Source organism: Emys orbicularis, chromosome 5, assembly GCF_028017835.1.
Source record: "Emys orbicularis isolate rEmyOrb1 chromosome 5, rEmyOrb1.hap1, whole genome shotgun sequence".
NCBI lineage: Eukaryota > Metazoa > Chordata > Testudines > Emydidae > Emys > Emys orbicularis.
Window position 1 is genome coordinate 25,829,801 of NC_088687.1, and position 25,704 is coordinate 25,855,504.

The 25,704-nt window shown below is 42.0% G+C and overlaps 1 protein-coding gene across 1 annotated transcript; it reads right to left on the reverse strand.

Annotated features, from left to right (window-relative positions):
* Positions 1-7,950: 7,950 nt before the first annotated feature.
* On the reverse strand, positions 7,951-25,561 carry LOC135879231 (AF4/FMR2 family member 1-like). Its single transcript, XM_065405145.1, has 9 exons — positions 25,475-25,561; positions 24,648-24,784; positions 22,871-22,942; positions 22,191-22,284; positions 22,029-22,072; positions 20,040-20,269; positions 12,823-12,845; positions 11,153-11,386; positions 7,951-8,001 (listed from the first exon to the last, which is right to left on the reverse strand). The coding sequence occupies exons 1-9, from the start codon at positions 25,559-25,561 to the stop codon at positions 7,951-7,953; spliced, it is 972 nt and encodes a 323-aa protein (XP_065261217.1).
* Between the last annotated feature and the right edge of the window lie 143 nt (positions 25,562-25,704).

Genomic DNA, 25,704 nt, shown 5'->3' on the forward strand with positions numbered 1-25,704 from the left:
GAATCCTTCCCCTTTCGGTGACTAACAACACAGCCAAACAAAACAGCTCTTTTCCCGGTTAATGCAAGGTTGCTCTCCGTGGGCTGAATGGTCTTCACCCACCCCACACCCCAGCTTTTTACTTACCCTGTTAACTCAGGTGTAACTCCATAGTGTGATCAGCCCTTCCCCAGGATTCAGAAGTAATAAATCTGACTTCCCCAGACCCAGTAAATAGTCCTTTGCTCTCACCAAGCTTAATGGATACTTACCTTGATGCTACAGGGTTGAAAGAATTGCTCCCTCCCTTGCTAGAAGCCCCCAAATATAGACTTGTCTTACCACTGAGCCTCCAGTCCACACCAGTGCTGTATTGCTTCAGGTCTGTTCCTTCTTGACTCACCCCTCTCACAGGCTCCCTTTAAGTCCTGTCTCCTCACAGGTTTTTTTTCCACATCCTTCCATCAATGCTCTCTGGACAAGAGCTCTTCTCTTGGATTCAGCACCTCCTGCAGCTCTCTCACTTGAGAGCTATAGGAAGCTCCTTATATAGTCCTGGTAGTCACATGATGCTCCTCCGTCACCTGATCTCTCCGGGGCTATATCTTCTGGGCTCCCTATAGACTACATTTCTCAGCATTCCATTGCTTTAAAGGGCTGAGTCCTGTTAGCACCCATGCTAGCGGCACCCATTCTTAAAGGCGCACACGTTTTCAGATTTCCCTCAGTCCTCTGAACGTACAAAACTATTAAAGTTTAACCAGGTGAAGTTTTCCTTTTTGAATAAAACTTTTGAAGCAACTTCTGTTAGGGATCCTGAAACCTTTTCTGAATATACAGAAGATAAAATTTCTGCTCCAAGATGTATTCAAAAAATAATTCTTCACTTCTGCCAGTTCAGGACACCTCAATGACAAATAGTTAGTTAAACTGAAATGCTCAAGAATCTTTCTGTGAATTATTTATGTCCCTTATCCTTGAGAAAGGGACCCTGACAGAGCTACCGCAACCTGTTTCCATTTTCTCCATTTGATCCTTTCGGACTAGATTACAGTGAATCAATTTTTGAGTCAAGATTCACTATATAAAGTGAAAGAATCTGAGGTTCAAGGATTTGATTTGCTCTTAATCAAAAGAAATCCCTATGACAACGTACACTTCTATGTGTTTATGAAACACTGTTTGGAATAGCCATCCTACGCACATACGAGGTACAAGAAGCAACAGCTCATAAGGTATTCAACGATATGGGATAGATGCATAACTTTCAAAGCAGAGAGAAATTTACTTACCTAGTAACTATAGTTTCCCTTCAAGTTTTGCCTGTCTAAATCCCCACTCTTGGGAAGCTGCTATCCCCAACATGCGAGCTCAGGGTCTTCTATTCAGCAATACTGTGGTAAGCATTGATTGCAGACCTATCCCCAGTGAGCAACTGCTCCCCTTCAGTCCCTTATCACCGAGTCCACAGTTGATCTCATAGGACTCAGGCCTTGTTGTCAATATGATCTGCTTTATGCCTTGTGCCTCATGTGATTGTGAATAACATGGCACTGACAACTGCATGGGAGCTGGAAGCACAATCCTGAAAGATGTTTGATTTCTTTCAGCCCCAAGACCTAATGGACTGGAATTCTTACTTATGGAAGCAGTTCCTCTTGTCCTGTCGATTGACGCCAGTCTGGAGCATCCTGCAGCGATGATGAGGGGGTCTTTCATACTGAAGTCTAGTTTGCTTAATGTGCATGCCATATACCTGGCGAAGTCAGAGTTCCTCAGCTTCAGAAGCTGGACAGCCAGGGTGGTACAGAGATTACCGCTGCACTTCATTGGGCTAAAAGGGCCTGATGCCTGGACTCAGTGTTAAGAACTCTATGCAGAGACTCCTGAGAAATGCAGGCCCCTGCTATGACATCAGATATTTCTGAAAGTGAGAGAAATGCACTACAGAGCTGTAAAGCCATTTAATAGCTATGGATGTATTTTATACGAACCCTTCCAGATTTACACTGAAGTGAAACCCTACAGTGAAAATGCGATGCCACAAAAATAATATGAAACCGCCTTAGTCTGTTTTCAATGAGCAGAGGACACTTTCCATGGGAATGGGTAGAGCAGACTGAAGCCTTCAACAGTCACTTGTCTGCGGTGGTAACTCTTAGGGGCAGAGGCTGAGCAATGCCAATGCTGTTTTAAAATAGTTCCCACAGATTTAAATTTCTAAAGATGGAATTAAAAGTTTTCAACTATAAAGAAAGAAATATTCTATACACTTCTGTAGACTAACAAAACAAGACTAACTCTAACGCCCACTTTCCTATTATTTGGAAAGATATTTCAGGGCCAATTGTCATGCTGCAACACATAACCAGTAGAGGGCACTGACAAGCCACAACTACAGTAGAACTTCAGCATTACGACCACCAGAGTTACAAACTGGCCAGTCAACCACACAACTCATTTGGAACCGGAAGTACACAATCAGGCAGCAACAGAGATGGGGGGGTGGGGGGAAGAAAAAAAGAAGCAAATATAGCTTCTTACTGTTAATGAATTGCTAGCACAGAGAGGGGCTTTAAAAAAAAAAACCCAATAAACCACAAGTGTCATAGAATCATAGAATCATAGACTATCAGGGTTGGAAGGGACCTCAGGAGGTCATCTAGTCCAACCCCCTGCTCAAAGCAGGACCAATCCCCAACTAAATCATCCCAGTCAGGGCTTCGTCAAGCTGGGCCTTAAAAACCTCTAAGGAAGGAGATTCCACCACCTCCCTAGGTAACCCATTCCAGTGCTTCACCACCCTCCTAGTGAAAAAGTTTTTCCTAATATCCAACCTAAACCTCCCCCACTGCAACTTGAGACCATTACTCCTTGTTCTGTCATCTGGTACCACTGAGAACAGTCTAGATCCATCCTCTTTGGAACCCCCTTTCAGGTAGTTGAAAGCAGCTATCAAATCCCCCCTCATTCTTCTCTTCTGCAGACTAAACAATCCCAGTTCCCTCTTTAGAATAATTGGTGCTGAATTCTGACACCCTTGCTTGAAGCCCTGACTTTTGCATACCATTTACTCCACACACAGTCCTATTAGAGTCAACTTGTGGACTCTGCAGAGTAAGGTACTGCATACAGGATAGCAGAATCTGGCCCTTGATGAATTTTACAAACAGAGTTGAACTAAATCTTGCTCAAGAACTGCTCATATAACTAAAATGCAGTTGATTATTGATATTCAGAAGCCTTGGTATTCAAAGCTTTTGTGAGTACACAACTAAAATTACAGGATATTGTTATTATTTCCTGATTGGATGACCTAACTTTTATAAATTATTATAAATTACTTCTGCTTCTACAAATTTTGTTTCTGGATTAAAGGAATCTCTGCTGTGAGCTTGAAATGTGCTGTTTGGGAACAATTATATTGGTAGACAAATATTTGCAACAATGAATAACAAAGAGGAACAGGCCAAATCAAAAACTCTGGTTTTAATCTGGGAAACTGTTTAAACAGATTTTTTTTAATTACAGGTAAAACAAGTTTTAAAAGTCTCAGCAAACAACCAACATTTCCATAAAATTGGTTTTTCATAATACTGGGATTTAACTAGTCATCCTGTTGGTGACTTCTAAGTAGCAAATTCAGTATCTGGCTTGGTAGCACTGGAAACAAAAGCAAGGAAGGTTTAGGCATCAGCAATACAAACTTTCCCTGATCTGCTCTACTAACATCTCAAACTGTGATCTAGAAACATCATGTTGATAGGAAAGGGAGAGCAATTTGGTTTTTCCTTGCCAGTCCCTTTCTGAGGCTGCTAACAAAGAAGCCCATTGTGCTAGAGGTTTGTGTGAGGTGATCATTGTTCCATTAGGAACTGGAGTGAGTGAGATTACTTTCAAATAGGCCACCAGTCAGTCATCAAATAATAATTCAGTCAATTAACCTGTTCAGCTTGGATTAGAACCAACAACCTGTAACTCTAAGATACTCCCTGTTGAATGCAGCTTAGTTTTAAAAGTGATTTCAGTCTACATTATTTTGTGCAGACGCTTTCTTCGGACGCTTGGCATACAATTTTGCAAACCTAAATCCTTTATTCTAGATGCTCCATTTTAGTTCTCTTCTGGCTGCTGTTGCCACATCTGTATTTGTTTTGTGAACCTTTGTGTGTTCTCTTGGCTGGAACTGGCAAAAGATATAGCAATGCTAGCCAGGAGATTTAACTTTTATTTGTAGTGTTTTCTTGGCTCTGTCAGCAAGTTCAGTGCTGCTGTCGCTTCTTGACATTTTAAAGAGACTCTTTTTGGCTTCCTGGGTCAGTTTCATCTTCAATCTCTCCTAATAGAAACAAGTATGCAGACAGCCATGGAATTTCTGCCACAAGGGAAGGACTTGGCCCGCCAAAAGGGTGAGCAGAAGCGGTCATGCTTCATCATTTTAAAGTAACAAAAATAAATAGTTGCTCTTTTCCCCCCTTCAACCTGTGTTCAGCAACTCGCTTTCATCTGAACTGGCTTAGACCAGTTTTAAAGATTTTCCACTGGAACCATAACTTGATCTTTTCATTGTTGTGCAGAGCCTACATAAAGGGTTGCTGAAGCCAATGTTCACATATTGCTGGAGGTCCCCTGGAGGCGTGCTATGGACCAGGGAAGCAAGCAAGCATGCATACTTGTGGCTGGATGTCTTGCTTTCTGAGGTGCCCCTACTAATCTGGCTATGTACCAGAAGAATTTCTCTAATGCTTATTAAATTAATGGTCCCCAAAATTAGTGCTCTAAGAAGGAAACTATGCAGTTATAACTGTGCCTGGGTGTAGCAGAGAGACTTGCTTACGATTACATAGCCAACAAGAAAATGTTTCCATGTCTTCATTTGCTTGATGGATTATGGGTCACTCAGGCCAAGAACCATAAGTAAATTGTCTCCCCTTCCACACACATTTTGCAAGAGTGAAAAAAAAATAGAACCGTGCACGTCAGCGCACCTAATCCAGCATGGGCCACTGGGATGTGCTGGTAAAGCCATGCACTGTCCTGACACAACCTATGTCAGCGTGGTGACAGAACAACAGCCAGCTGAATCAAACAGAGCAGATTACAGCCACCCAAATCACTGTACTTAGCAGTGGACCAGAACATCACTCCAGAAAGCTGGCTTTCCCCTTTGTCCTCTCCCACCATCACATTCTGGAAGTGGTTGGCAAATCAGGGGCAGTGCAGGGCTGAATTTCCAGAAAGGAGAGGAAAAGGAGATATTGCTGCCCAAATAGCCTTCCTTTCTTGTAGCTGTGTCGGGGCACCACAGCTGCTACCATTTCTTCTGTATCACAACCCACCTTCTCCTCACCTGCAGAGGCCTCTGTGGCTCTGCTCTTGTCTACATCTAGTCTCTCATCTCCTCCACTTCCTGCAAGTCCCACTTTGTTCTCCTTCACCCAATTTGGTTTCCGAGCCCTCTTCCATGATACACAAAGGTATGGCACTGAAACAGTGTTAGTTCATGATAATCCCCTAGGCCTGGGATCAGCCCCTTGCTAACATAGCAGAAAGCTACATTCATCTCCGTCTTCAATTAACTACTGAACATCCATCTTTTCTGCATTCCCTCACCACATTGTGCACATTCTTTCCCTGCCTGTAATGTCTGCTTCCATCTGTGCTTTCAGACTAAGCCCTTCAGGGTAGGGCTCCACCCACATATGCCAAAGCTCCCTCCATCACAGCCTGTAAGAAACTAACCTCTTGGATAAGGTGTTCACGCTTAAAGGCCACGCCCCATTCTGGGCACACTCTTGCCATGTTTTGTAATGTCTGTATCAGTGCTTTTAAGCCTCTAAACCAGGGGTGGCCAACCTGAGCATGAGAAGGAGCCAGAATTAACCAATATACATTGCCAAAGAGCCACAGTAATAGGTCAGCAGCCCCCCATCAGCTCCCCCGCCCCCACTTCCAGCGCCTCTTGCTCCCTCCCCGCACCTCCTGTTTCGTGGCGTGCAGGAGGCTCGGGGGGGGGGGGGAGGAGAGGAACGAGGGCACGGCAGGCTCAGGGGAGGGGGCGGGAAGGGGTGGAGTGGGGGCAGGGCCTGTGGTAGAGCCAGGAGTTGAGCAGTGAGCACCCCCCGGCACATTGGAAAGTTGGCGCCTGTAGCTCCAGCCCCAGAGTCGGTGCCTATACAAGGTGCCACATATTAACTTCTGAAGAGCCGCATGTGGCTCCGGAGCCACAGGTTGGCCACCCCTGCTCTAAACCCTTTGAGATGGGGACCCATTCTAAGTTTAGCACTGATGTTCTATTGTACAGCTTTGTGTACACATACTGTGCTACGTAAAGTAACTAAACAGACAAGTCTCAGCTTTGGAGCCTTATCTCCAAAGTACCCACCAGCCTGCTGATCTTCAGGGAATGCTGCCACGCCTATGTTTTCACCCAGGCATTTGAGGAGGGGGAAGCCCTAGGAGTATTGATGTTTAGTTTTTGGTTAAGGGTTAGTTGCTAATTTAGTTGAGACTGTTTTGCTAAGATAACTGCCAAAGGTGCTTGAGTAAATGTAAACAGGTGCCTATTTTGCATCTTTTGCTATAAAACTAAATAGACAACAAACATAGCATCGGACCTATGAAGTCAAAGAGAGAGAGAGAGAGACAGACACACACACCTTGGGGGTACGGATCCTTTCTGAGGCCCCGACTCAGCAAAACATTTAAGCTCATGGGCCTAGATCCTCCAAGAAATTTAGACGCCTACCTCCCAGATCCTTAACTTCCACTGAAAACAAGAGGGACTTAAGCATGTGCCTTAGTACTTTGCTGAAGTGAGGCCTAAGGGTCTAACCAAACTTAAATATTAAGGGAGTGGGTTAAAAGTAAACTGTAAATTAAGAAACAGCAATTTGATACCTGGTCTTATTGGGTGAGATCAAATCACCCCAGTAAAACTCCTCTCTCTGATTATTTTCACGAGTACAATGCATGCAGCCAAAAGGGGGTTACACAGCACAATCCCATCAACATGAAACAATAATACTTTGCCCTTAGTGCATGAAGTCTCCAACCACAGAGCTCAGCCTCACAATATCCCTATGAGGTAGAGAAGTATCACATGGGAAACTGGAGCACAAAGCGGGTGAAAGTGACTTGCTCATGTTCATGAAAACCAATTTTTTCCCCCTAAACATGTTTTATCTTTACACGTTCCACCCTGACATCTCTAGTCAAAAGAATTTAAAACACAAATAAATCAAAATTTCCTTTAATATGTATATATATATATATAGAGAGAGAGAGAGAGAGAGACAGACAGCAATTCATCCTTGATACAGAGAACAACAAACAGAAGATCTGTGGCACATTTCTTTGGAGAAATCTTTCACATATTTTTTCCCTTAATGGATAAACTAAGTTTTATCACAGATCTGGTTTGAGTCTCTTGAAAGGACTGAACAAGGCAGCTAAATCTTATTCACAGAAACCCCAGAATGCAATATCATTGCTGGAAGTAGTTAAAATACATCAATTCCCCCTTCTGGTTTTCTTTACACATCTTCCCATAAGAGGCTTCATCTCACAAGGTGCTGAACACCCTCAACTCCCAATGAAGCCGACAGGCGTTGAAAGAGCTCAGCACCTTTCAGAATTGGGCTCCAAGACCACAGCCGTGCCCCATTACACGTGAAGAACTGCTGATGAGGAGAGATGGTTAAGGACGATTCAACATTGCTACTTTTAAGGAAGACCAGTGTTCCCCATTCATAAACTAGACAATTTATTTTTAAAAACTAAAAACACACACACAAAAACATTGAGGGTGATACCAACACTTGATTTACCCACTAAAACAATGGGGGAGAGGAAGAAGCCACTCTGCTTGAGCACATCCAAAACACAATCACACAGCAACAATCTGGATAGAAAAAGACCGTGTACTTGTCAACTGAACGGACGTACAGTAGTTTATCAATATGCCATGATTCACTCTCCGCCTGGACCGTTGGCAACATTAATACTGCCTGTGCTATCGTCCTGTAACAAAAATCACGTAACAAAAGAAAAACACTATTCTTAAGACCTTCATCCTTCTGCCTTCATTCTGAATATTATATTTCAATGCTGAGCATCAGAAGTCCCTAACCCTCAGACTCTCCAGGCTTTCTGAAAGAAAACTAGACCGTTCTCTATGTAATTCAAAATAGCTAGCAAAACTACTGAAAACAGCTCAGTTCAGGGAGTTTACCATGATTCCTATGGCAAGCAAATGGTTTACAAACTTGAACATCATCTTAGAAATACTTTTTGATTATGACAGACCATGCATGGAATCTAAAATTGACAAGAACCAGACATTCCCCCGGTGGACAGACATGCACCTTCAATTTACCAAAAAAATAAATTTATAAAGAGAGACATCAGTTGGGTTGCATTTTTGTTTTTGTTTGCTTATTTAACAAGGTCAAACAACATTGCTGCTTTGTTATGAGATGAAATACTGGCCCCAAAGAAAAAGTCAACCTCTGCTTTACTAAGTGGGAGAGGGGGAAAAACCTGATACCTTAATAAGACAGATCCATGCAAAACAGGTGGCAATCTGGTGCAGCTAGTATTCATACAGTTCATAGCTTCAGAAAAGCAGATAATATATGAAAACAAATTCAGAAATGCTGTTGCTGGCCCAGGAATACTGTTGATTTATGGTGGTTACTAAAAGTGCAGTGGATACAAAGCAAAGGTTGCCAAAAAGATAATGTAGTGTTTGGAGAAAGGTATGGGGCTCAGAGATTGCATTCAAACTTATTGCAGCTGTTTGGCTTCACAGCCAAAAAGTATTATTGGCCTCCAAAAGGGAATGGGACAAGCAGAGTCAAAGAAGAGAAAAATACAAGTCTTAACTATAAGATGAAGCAAACTCAAAATAAATTATGCACCATTTCATAATTAGGTTTGGTCAATAAAAGGTCAATAAATACATCAAAGAACAAACATTTCTTTAAAATAACCCTCATAATACATTACCAGGAAAACCTACCCTCATGAAAAGTCAGGCCAATTTGATTGGACCCACACTCTCTCTGCAAATAGACTTCTCTGCACTGTACATACTTACAGGCTTTGTCCAGTCTACATATTTCATCTTTTGTTTTCAGCTTAATATCATACTAAAGTGCAGGGGAATTCTGGCACTACCATTTTATCCTCTGCTCTGTTTAGTGTAAGACTTCAAACTGGCGAGGGAAATAGAAATGGAGAACCTGGGAATAAGAAATCTCACCACAAGTTAATGAAATAGCATAGCATCGAATTCTCAGTTGGTGTAAATAGGTGCATTGATTTAATGGAGCTGTGCCTACATACACCTGCCGAGGATCTGGTCCATTGAGTGGAAGGTTGTTTCTCAGAAACTGGTACCTAGTGCTGGCTTTCATGTTCCCATTTCTGGAGTATAAAAGACGACAGGGAATTATAGTGATGAGCAAAAATTGTTGTGCAAAGAATCAAAATTTCCCCACCTTCATATTCAATATTCTTGGGGGAAAAAATCCTTATAACAAAAATGTACAAGTGATTTCTCTTGCTTTTTACTTAAAGTCTCAAAATGGCTGTTTCCTACCTCATTTGCTATAGGTGATTTCAAAGTTGATCTGCGCCCTTCCTAATCTTCTTATACATTTCCTTTCCTTCACCCCTCCATCCCCACCTTTTTTGCTTTTCCCCAGTGGAGTTTGATCAATACTTGGTAAAACAATTCTCATTATGAAACAGGGAGTTGGGGTGGGGCTTTTTTTTGGACAACCAGGTTATAAATCATCCATTTCATTCAGTTTAAGTGTCTCCAGGAGGGACAGATAAGAACATAGCTATCTCTGAAACAGCACCCTACCACCTCACCAAAACCAAACCAAACCTACCCCAGACATCCTAGGAGTGCCAGAACCAAAAGCAATTTTTCACAGGGTCTTTTCTTAGACTACAGAAGTCTAAATCAATCTCTGGGCGCAAGTTTAATTCCATCCTGCTTGAAACATTAGCTTCAATGAATTCACTCCCAATTACTAACATGAATGAGTGCAGAATCAGGCTCATTGTGCCTGTGTTGCGATGAAAGTAGCGTAAGCTGCTAACCTGGGCATGAGTGTTTCATATTTTAAATTTTAGCTTTATGGTCCTTTTTTGTTTTCCTACTTGAATAAAAGTCTTGTCTTTGGGATTTTAAACGTGCAGTGAAAAAAATGCATCAGCTTAAAAAAATCCTTTATATTTTTATATTTGTAACAGCAACAGATCTCATGAATATTAAACAAGGTTCAGCAGCCACTACATATTACAAACTACATAAAAAAGGGGTCCACCATTAGGAAATATTCTCTTAGGTGCAATGCATGTTGCAAAAATGACCTGAATTATATCACAATAGTGCCTACAGATATGCAAAGAATCATCCTTCCAAGGAACAATTACATTCTCAACACAACAGAGAGAGGAAAAGAAAACCCAAACACAAACAAGCATAAGGCCTCTCAAGAGAAACAAACTCCCTTTCTCATTGATTCTGGAGATAACAGAAATTGAAAATGGAGGAAACACTCAGACTGAGTGATGACAATCACAACTTTGGGCATCAGGAAACCAAATCTGAGGTGGTCAGAACTCTCCTCTCCACAGTGTTTTATAAATATATTACTACAGGGGTCAGCAACCTTTCAGAAGTGGTGTGCCAAATCTTCATTTATTCACTCTAATTTAAGGTTTCGCATGCCAGTAATACATTTCAACGTTTTTAGAAGGTCTCTTTCTGTAAGTCTATAATATATAACCAAACTATTGTTGTATGTAAAGTAAATAAGGTTTGTAAAATGTTTAAGAAGCTTCATTTACAATTAAATTAAAATGCAGAACCCCCCAGACCGGTGGCCAGGACCCAGGCAGTGTGAGTGCCACTGAAAATCAGCTTGCGTGCCGCCTTTGGCACGTGTGCCATAGGTTACCCACCCCTGTATTACTACATTACAGTGTGGATGAGGATTACAGTGTCGTTTACTCACTGAGTGAGCACTGCTTTCTCCCATATCACGCCTTGAAACATGTTCATGGCATGAGCATAGCACACCACAACCACAAATCTGGTCTTCCATTATTGCTCTTAATTGATTTGTTAGACTATTTTTAAAAAGGCCCATACCTTTGCCTCTGAACAGCCATTCACAAACCAGTCAGTATTGGACATGAAATAGGATCTCATGAAATATCCTACATCTATTACATTAGGATGCAGGGCTGATGTCTGCATGTTGTAATGCTCCCGTCTCACAGAATCTTTGGATTTCAGCCACCAGTTCTTTATCCAACAGGAAAGGGCAATAAGTGTTAAATACAGGAGAACTTCAAACAGCATCTTCAAGTACAGCAAGTTATGCTTAAATAAAAATAATTTAGAAACAAAACACTGCCATGCAGAGTGAGAAGGGCAGCTAGCGACTGCCTCTACGACAGGCTGAGAACTTGAGGACTCTCACAGCAACTCAATGAACAGGTTACTTCATTTAATATTTATTTTATTTCCCCACATGAACGAATCAATCAGTTTGGAAATTCCATCACACACAGGGCAGAAAAGGTTATTTACACGACGGAGACACACCCCAAAATAAATTTAAATGTACAGATTTATACCTGGAACCAAGGATGGGGGGAGGGATGGGGAGAAGAACAAAACAAACAAAAACAAAAAAGGACTTTGCCTTTTTAAACAATATTGCAGTCAAACTCTGACTCCGTTACAGAAGAGCTCCATGTCTCCAGTGTGAATGGGGCTTTCGAACTATTAAATAATGGCATCTTAGATATAGAATATTTGACAATTTAAATACATTAATTACTTCTAAATAAATATTGCATGGGAAGGCTGCTGCCTTGCGACTGCTGCCCCCTTCACGCCTCACAGGACTCGCTCTTATCTCCACCTTTTCTTTTTTGCAATGGCAAATACTATTTCATTTTTTTCTTGCTCCTCCCTAAAGGCCTGGCCCAGGGCCCACTGAAATCAATGTCGATCTTTCCCTCTACTTAAATGGGCCTCGAACCTGGCTCTAGGCTGAAGATGGGTAGCATTTTCTTCCTAATTAATATTTATGGGAGTCCCTACAAAGGGAAATAATAGAATATAGCTTTCTGATTTGTAGTTTGCTCCCTACTGACTACTGTCCACTTATGGAGCCTGTATTGACTATGGGCGTGATCTTGCTCCCACTGAAGTAAATGGGAGGTTTGCTGCCAGATTCACTGGGAGCAGGGCTGGGCCCTACATATCACATTTTACAAGAGGGTTTGGATTCGACATTATTTTTGAATTATTCATAAATAATCCTGTAAGGCAGCGGCTGGCAGCAGCGCCTGTGCATTAAGCGGATCTCCTCTTGACAAGGCCTTTGCCCTTCCACTCCCTTTAGCTAGCTTTCTTGTAGGAATAGCACTATCCAATTAATAAAGTGTTCACAGGTGGGCTTAGGCAGGTCCCTTGGAATCTGGGGTCCATGATCAGAGGGCATTCAGGTGGAGCAGTAAGTCAGAAGCAAAATAACAGGCCTCAGCACAACGCACAACCGAAGTCCTGCTTCCAGTTGGGCTGGGCCATCTTGTTTCGGATGGAGAGTCTGTCTGTGTTGGGATGGAAGTGGCTGTCTGAAGGGTGAAGAGGGGGCTGCAGGAGGGATGTATGTATGGAAGTCACACTGAATCTGGGTCCCCATTTATCCTTAAATCTATCCCTAAGAGTCTCCTCTGGCTCCTGCAGAGTCCCATACTGATTCCTAAGTCAGGTGGTGGTAATAACCCTTTCTTTCCCCTCCTCACCTGTGACATTAAGGCAAGCTGCACTGCAAGACAAAAATAAGAAGAGGATTTCAATCAGTCTGGAACTCCAGCTTGTTAGTTATACTTGTATCAGAACGCAGGCTCCGAAGTGTGCAGAATGGCCTTACTTTTCTATGCCCTTCCCATGCTTCCTGAGAACAAAATTAATGTTAAACACACACAGTCCAGGGTGTTTATTATTTGAATCAGTTATTCCTTCCAAAAGGAATATGCATGTGTATATATATTATTATATATAAACTGGGAGAGAAATACGGAACTTGCTTCCAATGGTTAGGATGGCTTATCCCTGAAATGAACTACGGCTTTAACAAAGTGGTAAGACATGAGGAAGTTTCTGAAGGTTCCGTGCAGCCAGAGGAGAAGAGAGAGTGGAATGTTCTTGTGCTTATTTCTCTGTTAATGCAAGAGATGGGGACTCGTTTTCTCATAAGGCTCTCCAAAGAGGCATGCTTCCCTTCCACTATCTACACGGGAGCTTTCTTGGGCCTCATGTTGCAAGGGACTGTCCCAGTCTTATATGGGTCAGGGACACGGCTTTAAAAAGGAACAGCTTTTGGAAATTCAGACCTCTTGCTTATATTTTATTGAACCCTAAAACCCTCAACAGGCACCTCGGAAAAGGAGTATTGCTTCATTACAGCACATGTATAGATCTGTTTCTATATGGATACACGGTATGTGCAAATGCTTCCTTTTACAATGGGGAAAAGGGGCCAATTCATTGCAAAGGTTTTCCTTTCTGTAAAATCGATATGCACAATTCATTTGGGCATCAGCATTCCCAGCAGTCTAGCATAAGTCGAGTGCTGGTCGAGAGGACTGGAGAGCTAAGGCACACTATTAGATATGAGGATGGCAGAAAGCTTTACACAATAGGAATTCTTTGCCATCTAACTGGATATAAAAATATTGTGAATGTATTCTTCAGTGTTACTGTCATCTGCATAATCATATCTTTAAAAACACAACTTATGGTAAAGAAGAGCTGCTTGCAAATCTAACAAGAATAGCTGAATAGTCTCATTTGTGTTCCTCTGAAGATAGATTTTGAGTTGCTGGGCAAAACCTATAGCTTTGCCATGACATGGGAGTATCTCCCATATGAGGGTTACAAGACTTCAGTGCCAAGCCTGCTCTCAGATATCCACTGAAAAAAAAATCAATGTGATTGTGTGTGAATATCCAAGGGCAACATCTGACCCTTTATTTCCAGGTATAGTGAAAGCAGATACCACCTTATGCAGAAGCAATTCCTCCTGATCTAAAGATCTGCAACTCTGCATAATATTCACACAATCACAATGAACCATTCTGACTGTCCCTTCCCTTCCCTCCCCTTCATACCCAATCAGCAACAATCTGAGAGGATGCACAGTGACAACTCCCTGCCTTCCTTTCAGAGGAAAACAGCACAATCCTGACATGCTCCTTAACTTCCCCACCCCAACTGTGTTTGACGTACGAGGCCCAAACTAAGCAATACCACAACTGAAACAATTTGAGAGTTAATGGTTTGCATTGTGTGTGTGTGTGTAGAAAGGAGAAAAAAAATCAAAGCAATGGTGATCTACTAAGTGAACTTGCAGTGCTGAAGGCAGTGGTTGCAATCAGTTCCAAGAGAATCAGTACAACAGTTGATTTATAAATGCAGTAGGGTATGGTTAGGAAGTGGGCAAGGCAGATTGCTTTGCTGTTTCTAGTTTAACATAATGCTGTTTGGTTCCGTTCAGGTCTCGTCCTCCCCCTGACCTCCCAACTCCGAGGAAGAACAACATACATCATGGATTGCAGCTGTGGTTTGCAAAAACACTTCTCTGAACTTTCTGATGGACATGTGACTGCTGTGGCTTTTGAGATGTTGCATAATAACTTTTGGAGGTGGACTTCCTTCTTGTCGGCACTTCTTCACATGTGATTTTTGTCTTGCTGGTTATTCATTTATAGAAATGTTTACAGACCACCAACACATTGAACCTTTCAGACAGTACATTGCACTTTGTCCTTTTAAAGACAGGCATCATCAACTCTGAGGCCTCCCTTCATCTTTTCAAGGCGGCCAAGTGCCACCCTAGAAACAGTTCAAAAGTTCTCCAGTGTAGTTAGATCCCTTCCATCTTGCTTTATTTTCCCTTCCAGGCGCTTTGTATCCAACGATTCAGCCAGACAGACTGTTTCTGAGGCTTCCAAAGTGCAAAAGAGTTCAAGGTATTAACCACCTTGAGCACCAGTTAAGGCGTATTTGTTTCCAGTCTCAGCCACTGTAAACCCTGCCTAGTGTAGTGTACCAGTTCAGTCATACTACTGTTCAGTGCCAGAGTGCACACCGCTGTACTGAGTTCGGCAAAGAATTCTAGAAAGATGGGAGGGAAAAAGAAAAAAGTGGTTAGTCAGTTTTTACACAGGAGACACATCTGAAGGGAAAAGAGATGCGACAAGAGAAATAACAGAAAATATTTTATAATAAGAAAGTAACATGATTAAACATGCCATTAACGCACAAGAAGTTTCATTAATACGTATTAGTGGTGTGTTAAGATGCTTAACACAGGCATAGAACACACCCAATTTACATGTACACACAATATACATTACATAAAACAAAGCAAGCTATGCTAAAAGAAAATTAAGGTTGCAAAATCATGCACTTACAAGGTAGGAAATGCCAATTTTCAGTTGCTTGTGCAACTTAAATCAGCTCCCTTGTACCTATGCATTATGATCCTGTCTTTAAGTTACATAATCACATGCTATATTTTGCATAGGACTCCTGCCTTATTCAGTGAATGGGAAGTTATACCCTATTTCTTTGTACCTTCTATGTTCAATTTGTGGTCTCAGGCCTCACTTACCAGATACTATCCAAACTCTGCACTGAATAAAAAAATAATTTCTTCATAGCATTTCTATGGTGTTTTTGGCTTACTATTGGAGTGCTTTATACATATAATCAATGTATCTTTCCACACCCTCTGAAGTGAGGTGGTATTATCCCCATTTTACACATGGAGAACAGAGGCACAGAGACTAAGGCCAAAATTGCAAAAAGTGTCCTCTAATTTTGGGTCCAACTTGATATGCCTAGGGCTCGGGTTTTCAGAGCATTTAGCATTTTTATACACCTTAAGTTCAAAGCACCGCTCCAACTGATTTCAACTGCAACGATGAGTGCTTGGCACTTCTGAAAATCTGGCCCCAAGTCTCTCACGCTGGACATCCAGAAAATGAGGAACACACAATGGGTGACCACCTATGAAAAGTTTGGTTTAAGTGATTCGACTAGCACCACCTAGGAACTCTGTGGCAGAGGAAAGGATAGAATCCAGGGCAGCATTCAAGTGCCTTAACCATTCAACTATCCTTTTGTCCTCGTGCCTCATCTTCTGCCTTCTTCACTTTCCCCGCAACTTCTGCACCATACAGATAAAAAGCTTAATTCACTGCAGAACCCTGATTCATTCCCTGAGTACTGTCCATTCTGTGCACTACATGAGGCCAGGGTCCCGTGGAAAAATAGTATGGTATTATGTAATTAAAGGTTATCGCAATGTATATGCACAAGGGACCTAAATTATGGTTGCAATTTAAAAAAAAATTGTTTTAATGAAAAAACAAATTCCATCATGCTGACCCCCAATAAACATCATCAGCAGGGTTCAGACCTTTACATGCATAGCACAGATCTCTACTATTTGAGTTAACAGAGTAACTGGTAGCAATAGCAGGCTGTTACCCCTTATGTGGGCCAATGGGGGTATAAGAGACACACTTTGCCAGTGGGTTTCACACCTATTTGCTGAGACGCAGGAATGTAGAGATTCACGACTTCTGAGCTCAATTCTAGGTTCTGTATGGGAGTCTCTCTAGTGGTTACTAACCCTTAAGCCCCTGTGCCCCTAGCTTGTCTCTGTCCCCCTCCGCTCCTACCCACTCTCTGGCTCCTGAAATGCCCTCACTTCCTATTCTCTCCTTTTCCTGTGCCCATCCCCCTGTTCCTCACCTCTCTGCATTCAAATCAGGCTCCCTCCTCCATCTCCGCACTGCCCAGGCACCAGCAAGGGGAGCATTGATAACACAGGGGAGACAGTTCCTGTGGCCCCTAGCAGATAGAAGGAACAACTGCAGGGAAAGTCCTGCTCGGCCCTTACAGTTCTGGGCTGAGCGGGCTCAGTCACTCTGTGGGGATGGCACACGCACAGTCCGGTCAGCAGGTAGGAGCTGTAAGGGGTTGGAACACGCTGAGTGCACATGGAATCTTCGGAGAATTTAGCTGCCGAACTCTGACAAGTCTCTGCTGAGCATGTGCAAATGGATTTTTTCCCCCAAGAGGCTTGTAAATCAGCCACATTCAGGTGAATTTTCATAGTGACACACACCCCTGACATCAGGGCGACCCCCAGGCCAAATTCCAAGCCTTTGCTCCAAAGCATGAAGGTGCCAAATCTTCTCAACGAAATGGTGGTAAGAATTATTTTTAACATGAAAAAAAAAAAAACCACTTCCCTCCCTTCCCTTCCCCTCAAGCTCAATTCTGAGAAATGGCTGAACTACTGTATCTGAAACTTCATGAAAAAAATTAGCCTGAGGCAGACACCCGGCATGGAAAATTTCAGACTGAATTGCTCAAGTTTGGCAAAGTTATAAGCAACCGAACACAGGGTTTTATATTGGGAAGTGATAGGCAACCTTCAGTAGAGGCAATGCTATTGGCCTATAGGTATCTTTAAACCCTCAAACTAATCAAGCTTTTCCTCCTACATACAGGGAAGGAAGGAAAAGATTGTAATTTTTATATTTAAACTCTTGAGAGGTGCTTAAATACTCAGGTGATGTACTTGTATAGACGTATCACGGTGTATTCTGAGTACCTTCAGAAACCTGATGCACATCTTAATGAATTACCAAAGCACAGCCTGCTCTGCTGTTGATGGAATTAGAATATCTATATTTAATTTTTTTTTAAATTTAAAACAACGTAACATTTTTAATGCAGTCTTTCCTTCCCCTTTAAAAATAGTTAGTAGCAGGAGAATATGGTAAAAGAAAGAAATAGGATTCAAGATTCCTTTTTCACTAATATTTCAAATACCCTTGTCTGTAACTTGACTTTTCTTTAAAAGTTTCATGGAGCTCTTTGACCCCTCTCTTACTATATCCCTTTGACTCCTCTCACCATTTTCATGAGCCTCGCTGTCCTGTCAGTTGTGTTTTGAAGCTCTTCAGCCATTTTTAACTGTCACTTTTTACTTCAGAAGCTAAATTCTAAAGTTTACAATATTTACTTTAACATGTACAGAACTTTTTAAAAGTAGCAGACAATTTAAAAGTAGCAGACAAGATTTTCACACCCATGTGTCTGTTATTCCTATTCCCCTGTTCCCCGCATCTAATTTACAAAATGGGTGCATGGATCGTCATGAGGTGGCAGAGGGGTTCTGTGGGAAGTTTAAGCAGAGATTGGACAGTTCCAAAGAAGTCCAGCTGGCCAGTCAGAACATGACTATTACATAAATCTGTGACCAAAGCAAGTCATGAATTAAAATAACCTGAAACTGACTTAAACATAAGTTCATGGATAAGAAAACACACAGAAGGGCATATCTTCTGCTGTGCCCAAAAGGAGGAGGGGAGGCCAGAGGAGCCAGTTACAGCACCCTGATCCGGGGGATGGTTCTAAGCCGGCCCAGGCATACCCTGGCTGTTCTAAATGACACTGATGGTACATGGCCCATTATGCGACCCACCTACTAATTGGGGACCATCAGAGCACACTGAAGAGAGAGGGCACAGGAGCCAATTATGCCTGTTCTACATCCACTGGGGATTTCCCAGCACTAGGGGACCCATCTGTACTTTCTGTTCCTTTCATGCCACTGCAGTGGTGTAAAAGGAGGGGAGCTGGGGCCAACATGTGGTCCATTCATTTTATTTTCTCCCCATTCTGCACTCCCATTCCCCCATGTTTAATATCTGAGAAGCCTCCTCCTTTGGCATCTATTTTTTACACGGCAGATCTTAATGGCTCAGTTCTGACACACTCCATGGCACCCTTAAATCCTGAACAGACAACATGAATATTTATTGTCTTCCTATACAGACATCAATTCCCTGGGAAATATTTACTCCATAGAATTATTGGTAATCTTTATTCCCCTTATGTTAGGAGGCCATCATGAAGTGAGTTTTCAGTTTGACCTTACTCTAGACATGGCTCTTCTCTCATAATTATCTACCTTGGCTTATACACAGTGCCTACCTCATGTCCTGGCTTATCACCAATAGACATACACGGATTTTTACAGCGTAGGTCTTGTGAAGATGTAGTCCATTAGATAGAAAAATTCTACTGCCGTGAAGCTTTTTCTAACACTCCGTGCTGCCTGACTGAGCGTTTTAACTTATATGTTAAGTCCTCCTAGAATTCTAACAAGACACATGGAACTTTTTACTTTTATTCCTTCTTCAAGTTTGCCTTTTGAACACATCCCTTGATCTTCAGCAGCATGCGTTTCTGTGAAAAAATTACCTCACAAGCCCCATGCTAATGACTGACCATAATCTGAGCTTTTCTTCCTCTCTCGCTATCTGTGCTGAGGGAGGGCAATGTCACAGATTTAACCATGATAATGTCTGAGTAAAGAGTGTGACAGAGATTGGGGAATCCTCTTTGCAAGTGCTTGGCATGCAAACAGGAGTGATGTCAGTAGGGGCCAATGCTCAAGCCCCCTTCATGCAGGTTCTTCTATGAGGAGAGGTCAGAGCCACTGTTTTTAATGTAAAAACTAATGAAAACAGGAGCTTAGACAAAAATAAATAAATAAAGCAGAAGTGGCTCTTCATGGACCACAAATCCATAAGCTGAAAAAGTGAATGAATCTGAAAAGGTTTTGCAGGTCACCTTTAAATGGTGAGCTTGATTTTTACCACTTTAAATTCCTTTTTCACTTTATTTTAAAATAATCAATCTTTCTAAGACAACCTTTTAATTAGAACAAACATCACATAGCAGAAGCAAACAGATTATACCAATAACCTGGCTCCCATACCATAAACACCTTGGTTTATTTTAATACGGATTATGTTTGGATTAAAAAGTGCCTCTTTAAGGCAGAGTTTGCTGAGGTGTTAGGAATTTAAAAAAGGGTCTGCAAATAAGCACAATATTAGAAGGAGAAGCCTAGGACAATAAACCTTACCCTTATTCTTCCTGGCCAGTGCATCGGCCTGCTCCCAAATATCATAGGCATAGAGGATATAGGAAGTGATGTTGACGTAGGAAAAGGTTATGTTTGGGATATTATGTAGGGTGTTGATTGAAGAACCAATGCCTCCACTGCCACAGTTGCTAGCGTTTGATCCTGGCTGGGAACTCACAGAGCTGGCAGGAGAGGGCATCGGGGAAAGAGGAGAAGGTGTGCCTGTGCTTCTGAGGAAGAAGATGACATCATGAAGCCGTAAGGTAACAGGTTAATGACTTGCCACAAAACACCCAGACTTCTGTTTTTATGAGCCACCCACCATCAGACAGAGTTCTGGTGTCATATACACATGCTCAACAAGAGCACTGTGATGTACAAGGCTGAGGACTAAGGTGCGTTCACCACCAAGGCAGGCAAGATAGATAGCACCAACTGCAGTGAGGCCAAGATTTTCAAAAGTGACTTGGGATTTTGGGTGCTCAATTTAAGACACCTGATTTTCAGAACATGCTGAGCACCCACTCAAAGTCCCAAGTTGGGTACTCAATCTGTATTCACTTCTGAAAATCTTGGCCTGGTTATTTAAGTGTTTTAGCTAATGAATCCCATTCCATGAAGTCATGATCTCCGCATTAAAGAGTTTAGGCTTTTTGATGGATATTCAAAATTAGTGTCTCAATCCAAATCACTTTGCAGATCTGCATTTGTGCTTATGGAAGCTTGAGATAGAACAGATCTAGTTGGTCAGCTAGTCCATCCTCCAGAGACTGTGCAAGGTATACTCTCCACTTCTTCACCTAGTCCAGTTTAAATTATCCAAATGATGGAGCTTCCACCACTTTCCTTGGGAGACTTTCAGTTTAATTAACCTCACTGTGATAGGCCATGGTAGGAGTGATGGCGCTTTCAGAACCAATATTATAATACATAAGCATTCTTTCAAAATATTTTCAAAGAGGTATGCATGGAATTGCATGCCTAGCTTGCACTTAAGCCACAACTGTGTATGCACAAATGCCTGATTTGTTTACAAGTTGCCAATAGGATGCACACTTGACCATGTGTGGGCACATATCCCTTATTTGCACATGCAATTGCTTTAACTGCATGCCAGCCTGTTGAAAATCAGGTCCAGTATCAATTTGTAGAAGACAGCTTTTATGTTTCTTTTGCTGTCACATCCACAAAACTCAGATGCAGACACACAAAGGTAGCAAAAGCATCAATAATCAGCAAGAAATTTAAAAAAAAGTTTCTGTCAGGGGAATCAACTCACAAGAAAGTGTCAAAACACCAGCTAAAAGATAATCTAAAATTCAACATGTACTACTGTGAGTAGTACAGCATCTGTATGCGCGGACAGGAGGGATGACAGGAGGGGTGGATACATTTACAAATCCCAAGAGGAGGAAAATCCAACATCTGTCCTCTATATCTATTAACCCAGGACAAGGATTAAAACAATGGGACCTCTACAAACAACAGTTTCTAATACATTCTCTCTTTCCCTTATTCTTTGATAGGACAATAATGTGTATGACACAGAGTGGGTTTATATTGTCTGTAAAATAAAATAAAATAAACAAACAAACCAACCGCTCTCTGTAAGTTGAAGTGAGGGAAAGAAATAAGAAGCAGAAAAATATTTTAAGAATGTTATTCCAGCCCATAAAACAGGAAGTGATTCAATGCACTCAATCGGGGGGAGGGATAGCTCAGTGGTTTGAGCATTGGCCTGCTAAACCCAGGGTTGTGAGTTCAATCCTTGACGGGGCCATTTAGGGATCTGGGGCAAAAATCTGTCTGGGGATTGGTCCTGCTTTGAGCAGGGGGTTGGACTAGATGACCTCCTGAGGTCCCTTCCAACCCTGATATTCTATGATTCTATGAACCCCCTTGCAAAAAAGTCTGCAATTCAAATGTGTAGACAAACTGCTTCTGTTAACACACTACGAGAGAGATTTTAATATGTATTTTAATTAATACCTTGCAACACATGGAGAAGGTGCTTGCGTGACTCTGGAAGAATTCTGTAGCAAAAAGGAAAGTCTAGTTAGATTTGGGTTTCACATTGACCTATATTGAACACTTGCAGCTTCTTCCATCTTTCTAATTTGAAACCTATTAAATAATGCAATCAAACCCTACCTTGAAGTGTTCATTGAGGGTTCGGGAATACTTTACTGCAGTGTCTTTTTTGTAACGAAACATTGCCATGTGCAGAATGGACTGGCAGCGCATGCTGTGAACAAAAACCAGGAATCAGTGTCAGAACATTCAACGCCACTCCAGCAGCAATTCTTCTTGCAGAGCCTGAGGACATATACATCCATTTTACTGCAAATTGAAGAAAGTTTGTGCTTCCTTCCCCATATACCCCAGACAGCCACTGAGAGAAGATCACGTCGGAGAAAAACAGGAACAGTCAGGGAAGTAGATGCACAACTCCTAACAGGTGTTATGGGCCTAATATACCCTGTGCCCAGAGCTGACTTGGGTATGTTCAACCGTGGCTTCAATTACACAGCTCAGAAACCTTGTCAGCCAAATCAGCTTAAGCCTTTACGGACTCTTAAATTACCAGCATATCAAGTGAGATTTAGAACCTTAACCTTACACACATGGTTCCCTACTGATATGCCAGTTCATTTTAAAAGGAGATATTTAAGAGTTCACGCTACTACAAATTTTCTGCATAAACGTAACAATATCAGTTTAGCCCAACCCTCCACTCCTCAGAATGAAAGGTCTTTCAATCTACCAGGTTCGAAAAGAGAATATAAAATGTCGCAACTGGGGGTGGGAGTGTGAGGGAGAAAGCCACATACCACAAAACAGCAAAGATTTTTTCATGTGCAGATGCCGAGGTATCTGAAAAGGATTTTAATGTCATTATAAATCTGTAAGAAAACAAAACAAAAAAATTAATGATGTTCGCCAACAGGGCTGGATTTCCCAATGACATAAATACAGCACACCATTCACTGGCTCAAATAGTGAATCAGGAGACCTGAGTTCTATTTCCAACTCTGCCTATAACTCACTGTGCGATCCTGAACAAGCCACTTTACTATCTCTCTGTGCCTTAGTTTCCCTACATGTAAAACAGGGATGCTAATACTTACTCACTTGTGTAAAGCACTAATTAAGGGACTGACCCTGTAGTTGTGCCACAGTTAGAAATCCCCTTAACTGTAGCAGGTGTTTTCTCCACTTGCGAAGTAACTCCCTGCTCTCCATGTGTCAGTATATAATGCCTGCATCTGTAACTTTCACTCTATGCATCTGAAGAAGTGAGGTTTTTACCCACAAAAGCTTATGCCCAAATAAATCTGTTCGTCTTTAAGGTGCCACCAGACTCCTTGTTGTTTGTGCACATGGATTGGGTTCTAGCATAGTTGTCCACCTTACTGAGCTTGGTTCAAAGTTGTCATCCTGAGTCCGATATACAGGAACGCCAAAGTGGGAACGGTAAGTGCACAAGGGCAGTTTGGGGAGCAGGACAGAAGGATATAGCCCGTTGACATTTTTCCATCTGAACATTTTTGACAAAAAATGGCTTTTTGATCAAAACATTTTAATAGGAAATTTTCATACGGTCAAAAATTTCCATATTTTCAAGGAAAAAACACTGAAAGCTTTTCAGCAATATATTTTGGGTTTGTTTTTTTTTGGGTCAAAAACCACAAATATTTTAAGAAGATAATTAGAAAAAAAAATTGAATAAAAAAATTCCCATGAAAAATTGGTCTTTTTCAACCAGTTCTAGAGAAGGAAGCTAGATCATGTCTGGGAAACATTCACCAAACACTGACTGCGTACGGATTACGTGATCGCCGATATATTTCTGTATGATTCATGCTTCCTTCAGCTTGGGAAGTAATTTACATCCTTCGTAAGCAGCGTTTACTGTAATTGGAAAATCCCCTCTTGCAAAACAGCAGCAAACAAGAAAGGGAACTTGGCTAAAAGAGCCTCCTATAAATGTATTGGCAGGAAAGTGTAGGCCCAAGAACCGATCCCTGCAGGACCCCACTAAAAACATACCCATTTGATGAGGGAATCCCCATTGACAATTATATTGTGAGACCTATCAGTTATCCAGCCTTTTTAATCCATCTAAGGGGAGTCATGTTAATTTTATCTCTCTCTAGTTTCTTAATCAAAATGTCATGGAGCACCTAGTCAAATGCCTTACAGAAGTTTACGTATATTACATCAACACTATTACCTTTATCAACCAAACCTGTAATCTCATCCAAAAAAGATATCAAGTTAATTTGACAGAATCTATTTCCGTAAACCCATGTTGATTAGCATTAATTGTATTACCCTCCTTTAATTCTTTATTAATTGAGTCCAGTAGCAACTGCTCCACTATCTTGCCCAGGATCAGAGATCAAAACTGAAATATGAGTGAAATTCAGAGGTATACTTCGATTGTAAGCTCTCTGGACAGTCTTTTTATTTAGTGTTCATGCAGTGCCTAGCACAACGGGGTCCTCAACCGTGACGGGGGCTCCTACTACGAATGTAATACAAATAATAAATGGGAAAAACGTTTTTAAAATCCATGCTGTGTCACTGAAATGGCTTTACACTTACTTAAGGAGATCTATGGTGTCTGTGAATATGGTGTATGCTGATTTTGGTGTCAGTGCATCAGATTCCATAGCAATTCCATACTCGATGAAGGAAAGGGCAGCCTCCAAGTACTGAAATGCCTTTGCAACCTTGTCTGTCTGTTGGGAAGAAGGTGCTCATGGTTAGCCAACGAGAAAAATTACGGTTCTTCATTCATTCTTTGCCATATCTGTGCCTTCTCTTTGCTTAGATATGCACAGTTTGGACAGAGAGAGAGAGAGGAGTCTGGCCTCAGAACATTACCTAAAGAGTTCCAACTCTGATTCCAGAAAAAGTGTCTGACACATCTCAGAGGTGAGCTGCACCTCTGTTCTCTCCCCCAAGTCTCTCCCATGGGCTCTCTTTCCAACTGACAGCCTCAACTTGCATTCTTCAGAGTGGAACCGTGCAGTTGACCCCACTTAAGACTGGATCACCAGCTACAACAGCCCCTAGTCATGCCATCCTGCCAGGGTTACAGGGAAAGCAGTGTCTTATACCCCCTTACATCCCCTCTGGTTACTACCACTACCTTCACCTCTCCCCAGGGTGAAACCCCGGGGCTCTACCACTCTTGGATTGGATCTCTGGGTGGCAGCCCCCCATTTCCAACTGTCTAAATACGACAGGCCCAACTGCAATTGGTACCTGCAAGATACACTTCTCCATATGCCTGTGACCAGCATCTGTTTAAAGTGACTCAGAACAGCTCCTTCCAAACAGGCGTATTGTCCATGTGCCCAAAGGTACAACAGCACGCAGGGAGAAAGGGTTAAGCCCACAAAAGGGCCCACATGTCTGGGACTTGCCTGTAACTCACCACTTCTCTCAAAGCTCAGGCGAGCCAGCTGTCTCAGGCACATCCGGCAGAGCCTCTGCCTTAGTTCCACAGCCATGGTACATATACTGCCTATCTCAGTCTCTCTCTCTAAGAAGCTGTGGCCTGCTCCCCCACTCTTCCTCTGTGGGCCAGGGGTTTTAAAGGCTTAGTCTCTGGCCTTGGGAAAATAGGTATGTCACCCTTCTGATGATAGGCAGG